The sequence below is a fragment of the Schistocerca cancellata genome, chromosome 3 (genome assembly GCF_023864275.1).
Source record: "Schistocerca cancellata isolate TAMUIC-IGC-003103 chromosome 3, iqSchCanc2.1, whole genome shotgun sequence".
In the NCBI taxonomy this organism is placed as follows: Eukaryota; Metazoa; Arthropoda; class Insecta; order Orthoptera; family Acrididae; genus Schistocerca; species Schistocerca cancellata.
The window spans coordinates 675,624,871-675,638,438 of NC_064628.1; the positions used below are offsets into that span (position 1 = coordinate 675,624,871).

The 13,568-nt window shown below is 44.7% G+C and overlaps 1 protein-coding gene across 1 annotated transcript in view; it reads right to left on the reverse strand.

Annotated features, from left to right (window-relative positions):
- Positions 1-13,568, reverse strand: part of LOC126175649 (protein white-like) — a 300,070-nt gene that overhangs the window by 24,034 nt on the left and 262,468 nt on the right. Inside the window, exons 5-6 of the mRNA XM_049922541.1 lie at positions 10,330-10,428; positions 577-815 (exon numbers count right to left, since the gene is read on the reverse strand). Of these exons, the coding sequence (XP_049778498.1) occupies positions 577-815; positions 10,330-10,428 (338 nt within the window). The remainder of the gene's footprint in view (positions 1-576; positions 816-10,329; positions 10,429-13,568) is intronic.

Sequence of the window (13,568 nt, forward strand, 5' to 3'; positions counted from 1 at the left end):
ACCCTTCATTCGATCCCTGCGAAACCCTACATTTCAACAGGATAATGCACGACCACATGTTGCAGGTCCTGTACGGGCCTTTCTGGATAAGAAAATGTTGGACGGCTGCCCTGGCCAGCACATTCTCCAGATCTCCCACCAATTGAAGACGTCTGGCCAATGGTGGCCGAGCAACTGGCACGTCACAATATGCCAGTCACAACTCTTGATCAACTGTGGTATCATGTTGAAGCTGCATGGGCAGCTGTACCTGCACACGCCATCCAAGCTCTGTTTGACTCAGTGCCCAGGTGTATCAAGGCCGTTATTACGGCCAGAGGTGGTTGTTCTGGGTACTGATTTCTCAGGATCTATGCACGCAAACTGCGTGAAAATGTAATCACATGTCAGTTCTAGTATAATATGTTTGTCCAATGAATACCCGTTTATCATCGCATTTCCTGGCTTCTCCGTCCCCAGGTTCCCAACCTCAAATTGTTCAGTGGAGGATCCTCTATGTCCTGTTAAATTTTTGTACGCTCTTACGGAAAGACCCTGTATGTAGATTAAAAGTTAAGGACGCAACAGGTGACTCACCCACGGAAGAAGGCGAGCGCCTCGTCGGCGGTGCCCAGGAAGGCGACACGGCCCTCGGCCATGAGCAGCAGCTTGTCGAAGAGTGCGAACAGCTCCGAGGAGGGTTGGTGGATGGTGGCCACCACAGCCTTGCCCTTGCGCGCCATGTCCTTCAGCACGGCCACTGTGGTCAGGGCCATGTAAGCATCCAGGCCCGACGTCGGCTCATCGCAGAACATGAGCGGAGGGTCGGTGAGCACCTGCAAGTAAAGTGCGTAGAGCCTCAACTACTGTGCTCGTAACTCTGGAAAGCCAAAATAGTCAGTTCCTGGTACAACAAAATTAAAAAAGAATAAAACCTCACGAACTCTGAAACCACAGAAGAAAGCAAATACAATATATACATTTCTTAGCCAAAATATTATGATCGCTGTCTACTACGAAACTACACCGAAGAGCCAAACAAACTGGTACACCTGCCTAATGTCGTGCAGGGTCCCCGCGAGCACGCAGAAGTGCCGCAACACGACGTGGCATGGACTCAACTAATGTCTGAATTAGAGCTGGAGGGAACTGACACCATGGATCCTACAGGGCTGTCCATAATTCCGTAAGAGAATGAGCGGATGGAGATCTCTTCTGAACAGCACTTTGCAAGGCATCCCAGATATGCTCAATAATATTCATGTCTGGGGAGTCAGGTGGCCAGCGGTAGGGTTTAAAGTCAGAAGAGTCATTCTGTAGCAATTCTCGACGTGTGGATTGTCGCATCGTCCTGCTCGTATTGCCCAAGTCCGCCGGACTGCACAATGGACATGAATGGGTGCAAGTGATCAGACAGGATGCTTACGTACGTGTCACCTGTCATAATCGTATCTAGACGTTTCAGAGGTCACATATCATTCCAACAGCACACGCCCCACATCATTACAGAGCCTCTACCAACTTGAACAAGTCCACTGCTGACATGCAGGTTTCAGGAACTCATGAGGCTGTCTCCACATCAGTACTCGTCCATCCGCTTGATACGATTTTGAAACGAGACTCTTCCGACCAGGTAACAAGTTTCGAGTCACGAACAGTCCAATGTCGATGTTGACGGGCCTAGGTGAGGCGTAAGGCTTTGTGTCGTGCACATCAATTGTACACGAGTGGGCCTTCGGCTCGGGAGCACATATCAATGTTGTTTTGTTGAACGGTTCGTACGCTGACACTTGTTGATGACCCAGACTGAAATCTGCAGCAATTTGTGAAAGGGTTGCACTTCTGTCACGTTGAAAGATTCTCTTCAGTCACCGTTGGTCCCGGTCTTGCAAGATCTTTTTTCGGTCGCAGTAATGTCTGAGATTTGATGTTTTACCGGATTCCTGGTACTCACGGTACACTCGTGAAAATGTCGTACGGGAAAATCCCCACTTCATCGCTACCTCAGAGATGCTGTATCCCATCGCTCGTGTGCTGAGGCACCACGTTCAAACTCACTCAAATCTTAATAGGCTGCTACTGTAGCAGTAGTAACTGATCAAACAACTGCGCCGGACATTTGTCTTATACAGGGTGTTACAAAAAGGTACGGCCAAACTTTCAGGAAACATTCCTCACACACAAATAAAGAAAATATGTTATGTGGACATGTGTCCGGAAACGCTTAATTTCCATGTTAGAGCTCATTTTAGTTTCGTCATTCCAACATGATCAAATTGCAAATTTTCACAATCAACATGTGTGGGCTGACGAGAATCCGCACGCAATTGTGCAATCACGTCATCAACACAGATTTTCTGTGAACGTTTGGGCAGGCATTGTTGGTGATGTCTTGATTGGGCCCCATGTTCTTCCACCTACGCTCAATGGAGCACGTTATCATGATTTCATACGGTATACTCTACCTGTGCTGCTAGAACATGTGCCTTTACAAGTACGACACAACATGTGGTTCACGCACGATGGAGCTCCTGCACATTTCAGTCGAAGTGTTCGTACGCTTCTCAACAACAGATTCGGTGACCGATGTATTGGTAGAGGCGGACCAATTCCATGGCCTCCACGCTCTCCTGACCTCAACCCTCTTGACTTTCATTTATGGGGGCATTTGAAAGCTCTTGTGTACGCAACCCCGGTACCAAATGTAGAGACTCTTCGTGCTCGTATTGTGGACGGCTGTGATACAACACGCCATTCTCCAGGGCTGCATCAGCGCATCAGGGATTCCATGCGACGGAGGGTGGATGCATGTATCCTCGCTAACGGAGGACATTTTGAACATTTCCTGTAACAAAGTGTTTGAAGTCACGCTGGTACGTTCTGTTGCTGTGTGTTTCCATTCCATGATTAATGTGATTTGAAGAGAAGTAATAAAATGAGCTCTAACATGGAAACCAAGCGTTTCCGGACACATGTCCACATAACATATTTTCTTTCTTTGTGTGTGAGGAATGTTTCCTGAAAGTTTGGCCGTACCTTTTTGTAACACCTGTATAGGTGTTGCTGACCGCAGCGCCATATTCTGCCTGTTTATATTTCTCCCGGTAAGGAAAGTAGAGCAAAGACGAATTGGGAATCATTTAAGGGACGATAAGGTCCGTAAGCGAGGGAATTCACTGACATAAGCAATTTTTTATACCGAGAGAGCAGCAGACAATGGAACTGGGAAAGAGACGGAAAAATAATAAACACTGGAAGATATTAGACAGTGGTTGTGATATAGCAAAGCCGAAGAAGGCAAAGGCAATGTGAGACAAAGAGAGAGAGACAGTCGCAGTGGAACGAAGTTGACAGTGACAGAACAGTGTTAGGAAAAGAGTGAAGGAGACAGTGCTAGTAGGAGAGGAATAGAAAGATTGAGGAATTGGAAGTGGGTGAGAGCCGGTGATATAATGAACGACAGTGTCTATGGCAATGACAACGAAAAAGAGAGAGGTAGTGACAGTGAGAAGAGACAGGAGGAGTGGGAAGGAATGAATGAGATAGTAGCAGTAAGAGAGACCAAGAGGCAGCCAGTGACATTAAGAGGAGACAGTAGTAGTAGGACATAACGAAGGAGGCTGTGGCTGTGAGACTGTGACAATTACAGAGACACAGAGAGATAACGATAATGAGAACGCGTAATGCGTAAGTGAGAATGGGAGGCGAAAATGGATAAGTATGAGCAACTTACAGCGATGAACTAGTGGGTGTACGCAGACTGCAGTTAGGGGAGCTTTCGGGAATAAGAGGTGAGCTGCACGTTAAAAAGAGCCAGAATATGTTCGCATGCCGAAATTTTTTAAAGGTGCTGAGGAAGGCAGAATGAGGCAGTCTTTTAAACGAGAGCGTATTCGCCTTTTTTTGTGCTCCGGTGGGTAATGATATCTGAAATAGCAACGGATATGTTTGTCGTTGATACACAACGATGAACAGACAATGATAGGAGAGATTGGAACAGTAGAATGTGTTGCCACTTAGGTACTGTAAACCTCGATATGGCGTGAGTTGGTGCAGTGCGGCTGTATAGATCCCCGTCAGGCCATTCTGATTTACATTTCCCCAAAACGCTTAAGGTGAATGCCAGGATATTTCCTTCGAAAAGGCAGGGCCAATTTCCTCCTCTCCCCTTCTCCATACCGCACTTGTTCTTCGTCTCTAATGAACTCGTCGTCGTGAAATTGAAAGCTAATCTTCGTTCCTTTCTGCTTTTGTAATTCTCATTATAATTCGCAGTCATGTAGCTTGTATAAAGATTTTGTTCCTAAAAACGAATTACAATAACTCTCTGAAATAGATCTATTAGGAATTAAATAGTAATTAGTGACACCCAGTGTGTTGGTAACCTGTCAGTCCAAGTTATTCGTCATATAATGAACGTTCTTCATGTTTTGAAGTTCTAGCTTTCAGTTACCTAATCTCAGTCTCTTTGAATGAATGAAAGTAGTCTCATTTATGCAGAGTCAAATTCTAACGTGATAACAGCTATATATTTTTTTTTCGTTCGTGACTGTCTTTAACTGGAATAAATACACGCACAGAGCGCTATTAATTTCCGACAGTCACATCACATTGCCAAACAACCTCTGATTCAATTTGATGCAACAACAAATTTTGTATTCACATTATAATTATTATTTTGCAGAAACTGTACACAGAAAGCGGTATTGTAACAGTTCTCGTTATTACTGTTATAATAATAATTATTATTATTTTCATATCAATGACTGTACAGTACAGTTATTACAAATACAAATATATACATAAGACTTTGTAAATGCCAAATTGTTTCTGTGGTTCAGAATCCGACTGTTTCGATTGCTGGAACATCTGCAAAAACCAGATCATCCAGTGTGCAAGGTTCAGCGTCTTTAAGTTCTCCGAACTCGGTGGTTACATCTGCTAGTGATGTAGCCTCACCGCTTAAAGTTTTCTTTTTGCACCGCTTCACTCCAGTTCGCAGTCTATTTAGTCTTCCACGTCTGGTAGGGTAGTTGGAAACCGGAGGTGGGCTCTTTTTTTCAGTTTTGGCTGTTACTTCCAGTTCTATTCGACAAGCGGAAGCTGATGATATAATTGCTTCAGTTGTTCGAAGAATGCCCTTTCATGACTTTAGCCTAGCACTTGATGCTTCGCTGCCAAACATGGGATGCCTGGAATCATTTTCCTCAATCTCTGCCGTTATCTGATATCCAGGGGTGCTATGCCTATAATATGGTAGATTTCGTTCGCTGGAGTTGTTTGTAGGCAACCAGTTATAATGCGGCCTCTCTCGTTAAGAGCGGAGTCAATGTGCTTGGTGCGTGCAGAGTTCTGCCACACTGGTGCAGCATATTCTGCCGCAGAGAAACATATAGCTAGAGCAGGTGTACGTAGAACATTTGGTTGAGCCCCCGCCCCAAATAGGCTGTTAGCGAGCTAGCGTATAACTTTATTTCGGTAGCAAATTTTGAGCTTCATGTCCTCGCAAGGCTCTTTGAAAGTAAGTGTGCAGTCGAGCTTTAATCAGAGGTATGTAAGGGGCGTCCCAGTGTTGTAGTTGCTGTCTCCTCCAAGTTACTTCCACTTTTTTCCTAGACTGCCCCCCACTCAGGTGAAACGCACAGGCCTGTGTTTTGGATAGGTTAGGCTTTAAGTGGCTATTCTCGTAGTGTTCTGCCAAATGTTCGAGGGCAGCAGTCAGTTTCATTTCTAACTCCTCGAACGTTCTTTCTTGGCCTATTTTTAAAAAGCAGTGTCAGGATGGGTACAGAGGGAGCGCCTTTACAAATAACACACGCGTGTGCTAAGAAACCTGGAAAGGGTGTTTGTGGAGATGACTGCGACCCAAATATAGTCTGTAATAGCGGCTCGTTGGGTCTTCACAAAAGAAAGTAAGAAAGTGTCTTGGCTCTCGGGGAAAAACGGAGAATGTCTGCAGCGCCCACGCGTTTTGCCGGCTGTTCCAGCGAGTGGGATGGACCTAACGCACCGCCTCTGCGTTACGCAACGACGAATTAAGCCTATTAAACTAGGATCCCCGAATGGACCCGTTACATTTATTGCAGAAGAACTGTTGAACGCTTCGGCGCACCCAACATAACTGTGGCTCGTACCAGTTATCTTCGGCCAGTGTTAATGCCTGCAGGTTCTTTTCATTTCCTTTGCAAGTAATTAAAATTAATTACTTTGTTGTAACTGACATAATAATTCCATAATATCGTAGGAAGGAAGATAGGTTAGATTTTAACGTCCCGCCATTATCGGAAGCATTAGATACGGAGCACACAGACTATGCATTTCCAAACACATAAAAATGACGTACTGCCTGTTGGCTTTCGTCTCGCAATAAACGAGAAGTAGAGGTCAATGAGCAGATACTGGATGAGGCTCCTTGTGTGAAGTTTATAGGCATCCAGACAAATAAAAAACTGACCTGGCAGCAGCACGTGGTTTAGTTAATCAGATAGCTTAGTTCAGCTTGCTTTACAATTAGAAATCTCTCCAACTGGTCTTTTAGTAGCACTTTCATGAACAGAGAACAAAATCAGAACTGAACTTCCGCCCAAGTTTCAGTTTCGCCATTTTTCTGGTAAATGTTAGGAGTGCTTGATGTCTGCATCAGTCTCTTTCTTTACGTTGGTGAAGAATGAGTGCTTACGATTGATGAGTGATACTTAAACTTATTGTTCTGAGTCTCTTTAGTCTCATTCTTACATGTGTACTACCGTCATTTATGATGATTTGTGTACAATGGAGTTAGTCTAGCAGCCTAGTCCTCTGCTGACACTTTGTTATACTCCTGTTCTATGCTAGGAGAAAGAACCCGTAGGGACCAACTTATATACTTTCGTATTTCACTTCAGCCACCTTTTCCCTTTTTTCCGTGATCTCATGAACAAGCTCTGTGTGGATTTGTGGGTAATTCAATTTGCGTAGGCACCGGTGGATGGCAGAGTAGTTTTCTTTCCTTTCTGCATAAAGTATTGGAAATTTTCCACTGAGTCCAGTTTCAAGCACGCACTGGGGTGGGGGGCTGATGTTGTCTGGAGCAACTGACATTCCGCCATTTTGAGCGTCTTGCGATTGGTCAAGGACCAACATGTTAAGTCGCGGAATTTTCCATTGAATACTGTGAATTGGCATGGTCCAGTGCAACGGTCTCTCACCTTTTCTAGCACCATTTCGATTGGTCAAGCTGCCGGTGGCTTTTTAACGATTTCTCGAGTGGTCTGTTACGTCCTCACTCTGTACAAAAAGGGAATACAACGCCGGCTAACTGGGGCCACTGGGAAGCTTCCTGAGCACACTGTTCCCAAGTATTGGTTGGTTGGTTTGAGGGATAAAGGGGCCAAACTACAGGGTCATCAGTCCCTTTTCCCAAGTGTCGATGTGAATATATCGTTCTCTCCAGAGTGCGCTTAGTGTAAGTTTCCATTTTGGTAAGGGTTCATTAAACTTATTGCTTTCCAATGTACGCAGTAATCGCGTTAACAATCGAGAGATTTTATTCGAAATGTAATGAAATGGAACATCTGCAGCCGTCCTTATCAATGTTATTTATTATATAGCTACCAGTTTCGGTGCTTCAGTACACAATCTTCAAGCCTCAACTGACGCTGAGGGAGTTAACTTCAATCGTATGCACGATTCATCATTGGCCAACATCTATGAACTGGTTTTCGCAGGCTGCCTGTAACAGTGATGTTGTGTCTACAGCCAGCTGATGGTAGGACACACAACATCGTTACTGCAGGTAGTCTGCGAAAACCAGTTCATAGATGTTGGCCACTGATGAATCGTGTATACGATTGGAGTTAAGTCCCTCAGCGTCAGCTGAGGCCTGAAGATGGTGTGCTGAAGGACCGAAACTGGTAGCCATATAATAAATGACATTGTTAAGGACGGCTTTAGGGGTTCCACTTTATTACGTAAGTGAACGGCCGAAGTCCTTCAAACCTCCAATCAGAAGGATGGACACACAAAAATTATTCCGAAATGGCCAAATTTTCTTTCCGCAGTTAACATGGATTTTGGTGATTTTATACTGTAAGACGGGTGTTTCAGTATTGTCCATCCGAGTTTTGTGATCGCTTCCATGGTTTTTTGACTGACATGTGGCCGTGCATTGTCGTGCAACAGCAAAACATCCTGCTTTTGCCGATGTGGTCGAACACGACTCAGTCGAGCTGGAAGTCTCTTCAGTGTCGTCACATATGCATAAGAATTTATGGTGGTTCCACTTGGCATGATGTCCACAAGCAAGAGTCCTTCGGAATCGAAAAACACCGAAGCCATAACTTTTCCAGAAGAAGGTGTGGTTTTGAATTTTTTTCCTTGGGTGAATTGGCATGATGCCACTCCATTGATTGCCTCTTCGTCTCTGGTGAAAAATGATGGAGCCATGTTTCATCATCCGTCACAATTCTTCCAAGAAATTCATCTCCACCATTCTCATAGTGTTCCAAAAGTTCGCTGCATACCGTTTTTCTTGTTTCTTTGTGAGCCATTTCAACATCCTGGGAAGCCACCTGGCACAAACCTTTTTCAACGCCAACACTTTCAGTATTCTGCAAACACTTCCTTCCCCTATCCCAACGTAGCGTGACAATTCGTTCACTGAGATGCGTCTGTTGGCAGTCACCAATTCGTTAACTCTCTGCACAGTCCTCAATATTGCCGTGCCCGCTTTCATCGCGTAACCTGCTTGCCCACTGACTAACTGTACTGCGATCGACAGCAGCATCTCCATACACCTTTTTCACCCTCTTTTGGATGTTTCCCAGTCTCGTTTTCACAGCACAGGAATTCTATGACAGCACGTTGTTTCTAAACGAACGTCAAGTGTAGCAGCCATCTTGAAGACATGCTGTGACGACGCCACTCGCGGGAACGGGTTGAACTAAGTTTGAAAACAAGCGGGAAGAATGTATCTAAACACTGTAAAACTTTCACACATGCAGAACGAAAACTGTATTTTTACAAAAATAGTGTGCATTTCTTTTGGAGTGACCCTCATACAATTAAGGTAGAAGTACATCTGAATGATACCACGAGGACCATTATTGGCACTGACTGATCTACTCTCATGATCTCTCAGATTTTCTCAGCATTGTTAATTATGTACTTCAGTGTCTTCACCCGGAAATAGAGCATTAATTAGATGTACTCCCATTCAGTGGTTTCCTGTTCTGTCCACCACATCTCCTGCAGACTTCAGAAGAAAAGCTGCCGAGGTGCGAATTCTCAAGAAGACCAACTCTCATAAGAACTCCATTCTAAACAGTGTTTTCCAGAGCCCACCAACTATGCACCTCAAGTCATCTTGGGTCGATCTTCAGGTCACAGAGAAGTGCAAAGAACGCTTGAATGAGCATCCACCCCACAACGCCCACCTAATTAAAAAATCAACGACGACGGCTGCAGTGTTTGATCTTCCTCATCACCAACGGTCGAGACTGGCCTGCATCCGAACAGAACAAGGGATATGTGGAAACGAAGTGGGTATGTTGTGAAATTGCCGCATGTGAATATACTGTGGAGGAACAGACAACAAGACATATGGTGGAGAACAACTCAATCCGTGACTTTAAAGGAGGTCTGTAAGATATGAATGAAGCGACAACGAGTGGTGAAATATGGTTGTCAATTCGAAACATTAACCCGCAAATACATTGCGCATGTGTATTGTGCTGGCGTAAGCTGGCGCCAGCACGCCACGTGGCATAGAGGCCACAAGAAGATCGATCAAGGCCAACGACAGACTCGCTGGAAACGTGCCGCCAACGCCCTCTCGGCCGCCAGTATTCAGATAGCCGCTGCAGACCAGAGGACCAGTTAGTTCGGCTTAGGTCTAGTCTGTCGCACCCAGTGAGTTCCAGCATGTCACCGAGTCAGAGCCGCAGTCACAGCCTCTAGCTCACAAAATCAGGCAGCACATAGCGAACATAATATTGTACATAGCGGACTTTGTACTTCACCAGCAGTGAGGCTAAAGTGGACTAGAACACAGAGCTTGTACCACAGCAAATGGAAGCTTAAGTAGCCCTTTGTTTATGTTAATAAACAACCCAGTTAATAATTGCGTGCAGTTTGTGTTATAAAAAGATACTACGGTCACCAAACAACATCCTCTCCTTGCTCCCATGGTACAGCCCTACAGAGACAAAGAGACGACATAAAATATATGCATATGTTATGTCATACGATTGTAATAATAGTAACACTTCAGCAGACTGGTCGTTTACATGACCCTCCAGTACTGTAGAATTACTGTTAATATTTCTGTGATACATACCCACAACCTGTGCGGAAGAATGTTACAGGGCTCACCTCTGAGGCGAAGGACAGCCGCTTCATCTCGCCACCCGAGATGCCTTTGATGCGTCCTGGGATCCCGATCACAGTATGCTGACACTTGAGCAGCGCGAGCTGTGGAAAGAAAACACACTTAATGGAGATCAAGTCTATGGTACATTGCACGTATTTCTAGTGGTCTTCAGTTTCTAAATTGAGAGGCCAAAAGTCTGGAAAAGGGCTGTACCATTTAAAGACGTGCCGTGAATTACCGACTATTGTGGCTAGATGGGGTGTATTGGCGCTAGGGTAAACATGATATCAGTCTGTTACAGGCAGGTGCGTAGTGAACGTGGCAGCACGTCGCGAATTTACTGACTCTGAACGTGACATCTCAGTCGATGGAGAACGTGTGGGTCGTAGTAAATAATTGATTACAAAAGAATTTGGATTTCGGAGGTGTCTAGAATGGATCTTCAGTTTTGCAGAGACGATGTTCTCACTCGCTTAAACAGCCGCACAGGACGACCGCAGGTGTATGATGATCAGAGATTGCGTCGCCTACACAGTGCCGTACTGGTTGACGCACAGTCTATTGTGGCTCAGACCGCAGCCGATTTGAATGTGGGGCGTCAGGAAGCCATTTACAGCGGAACTTAACGGAGACAAATGAACTGCGTAAGCTTCAACAACCCAGTCCCTTTCCCATGACATTTGGCCACTCTTTGTAGAAAGTCTGTTTGAATGCATTCGACACGCTTTCTGAGAGATGGAGTGTCAGGGTTTGCAGTAAACATCACGACATGTATATAATTCGTTCCATGTACACTTTAAAGAGGTGCTAATTAATTAGTAGAATTTCAAGTCTCCAGCATCCAAAACTGATGGAGGCAAGTATATCGAATATATACATTTAATCGAAGAGTTCTAGTATACTCATAATGTAAAATTTGAAGGGAACACCCCAGAAAATATCATCATTCAACGTGGAACACGCAGAGTAGCTTAACACACAACACAATGACACTTTTGCATTGTGCCATGCGAGAGCATCAAAGCTGGTAGTGATACACTATACTGCCGGAAAGAAAATGGCACCGAGATATAATATGTGTATGCTGAGTTGTTATAGTGTTCAGTGGCGGCTTGTGGCTCGAAAGCAAGGTGAATAGCTAGCGGGAAAGTAAAATAAGCCTATATTTGCACACGTTTGTCTTAATAACTGACTTGTTCATTTCTTGTACACTAAAGCAAACGTTTGTTGCTTTAAGGTTGCAAACTTATCGGTGATGTCTTCATAGAATGGCTGTGCTTTTATTACCTGCGCTGAAATGTTCGCTGAAGAAGAAAGTGTCTCTTCAGAAACTGCATTCTTCAGGTATGTTTTTATACACTTCAGGCATGAAAAGCTTCATAATGTAGTAGAAGAGATGGACAGAGTAAGAAGGAATAGTTTATAAGTATTGGTAAAAAAGTCCTTATCCTTATTTAACATTTCCAACATCTTTCCGGTGGAAATGTTTCTGCTCTTCTCATCGGCAAACAAAATAGAGAATTCGTTTCTTGAGCGTAGTGTCTTGGAGAAATAGGGCCAAAGATATTTTGGAAGCTTTCAGATGAACTAGAAGAAAACAAGTATGGTATTTATATAAGAAGATGGTATCTGTGCCGAACTCTTGCGGGAATCGGCGGTAAAACCGCGAGTAATGAATATAATGGGCAGGGGCACTATGAATATAGCGCGGGAACGTGGGTCTCACGGGAGACGTGCCAGAGTTAAGTCCCTGCGAAGCACTGTCCTCTGTGTCCTCTGTGGCTCAGATGGATGCAGGCACGGTAGCTCAGCGTGTTCGGTCAGAGAGCTGGTGGGTCTCTGTAATAAAAAACAGAGTAGAAGGATCAACAAACGAACTTGACCGGATGTCAAGTGACGTCCGCAACAACCAAACACAACGAACAAAATGTAAAAAAAAAAAAAAAGATGGATAGAGCGTTTGCCATGTAAGCAGGAGATCCTAGGTTCGAGTCCGGTCGTGGCACACATTTTCAACTGTCCCTGTTGACTTATATCAACGCCTGTATGCAGCTAGGGGTATTAATTTCATTGTAATTTCATGTATGGTATTCTTTAAATTTTGTGGTACTGGCAAGGCAAACAAAATAAATTCTTTCATAAACGCAAAATCTCTCATCCATTTCCTTGAAAACGTGGTCCAAAATTTCGTAACACAAGGCTCGATACAACGTGAAAGTACACATTACATCATAAGCAGTATTCCTATTTAAAACATGCAGCACTACACGCACTATAAATGGAACTGTGCTCGACGGACATATTAACCATTGCTTTACAGTCTGTCGTCTGGAACTGGGAGTAACTGGGAATATAATTTCCATCTACCCACCTGGTATGCACCCTCCACAGACAAACTCAAGCAGGTGACGCCACGGTTGCTATAGCAACTGTGCAGCTATGCTCAGCCTGTGGCTCTGCTCATGTGGTTGAGCTGCCAGAAATGGGAAGCCTACTTCACTATGCCTGGTCAGAATCGCTAGCTTGCTGCTACAAGACAGTTCCCTGCAGTACAAATCAGGGAAATACGTAGTAAGTTTTTAAAATGTAAAAAGGTAATCGTATTGGTGAGGTGCCACTTCACCTACTACACCTGATCAGCCAGCCCTGTTTAGTGTTAGTGACTCATTTGTCACAGTAATCGGCGATCAGATGGCGCTCAGGTGGCTTGTCTGTGCACCTTCTCTTTTGACTCTGCAGCCAGTAACTGTGCTGGGTTTGGAGGTGAGCGTTGTTTGCAACATTTAATCTAGGGAACAACAATACCTAACCGACGAGTACGTATTCCTCTCCAATAGCTTCAACCGTTTGAACAGGATTGCATTGTGGGCCCGTAGGAAGCTAGATGGGTGTACTGTGGATTGCTGCACATGTTGTACATAAGATGTCCGTGGTGTGTCGCTGCTCTCAAGAGTAGTCTGTGGAGCATTCCTGTATCTTTAGGCCACGTTCTGAACGTCCGTGCAGTACAAACGCACACCAAGATAGACGCATTGTGCGAGCAGCGGTGGTCGACCGATTATCATGCAGCGACGAAACATGGCCACATGATGTACCTGCTGTGTCATCAGAGACAATTGTGTACAGTACATGTGCCTCTGGCCAAGCTACCACTGGCACCATGACACCACCAAGCACAGATGCTCTACTGTCGTGGAACAGTCGACTGGAGATTGGAATGTCGCTCTGTTGTCTGCAGTAA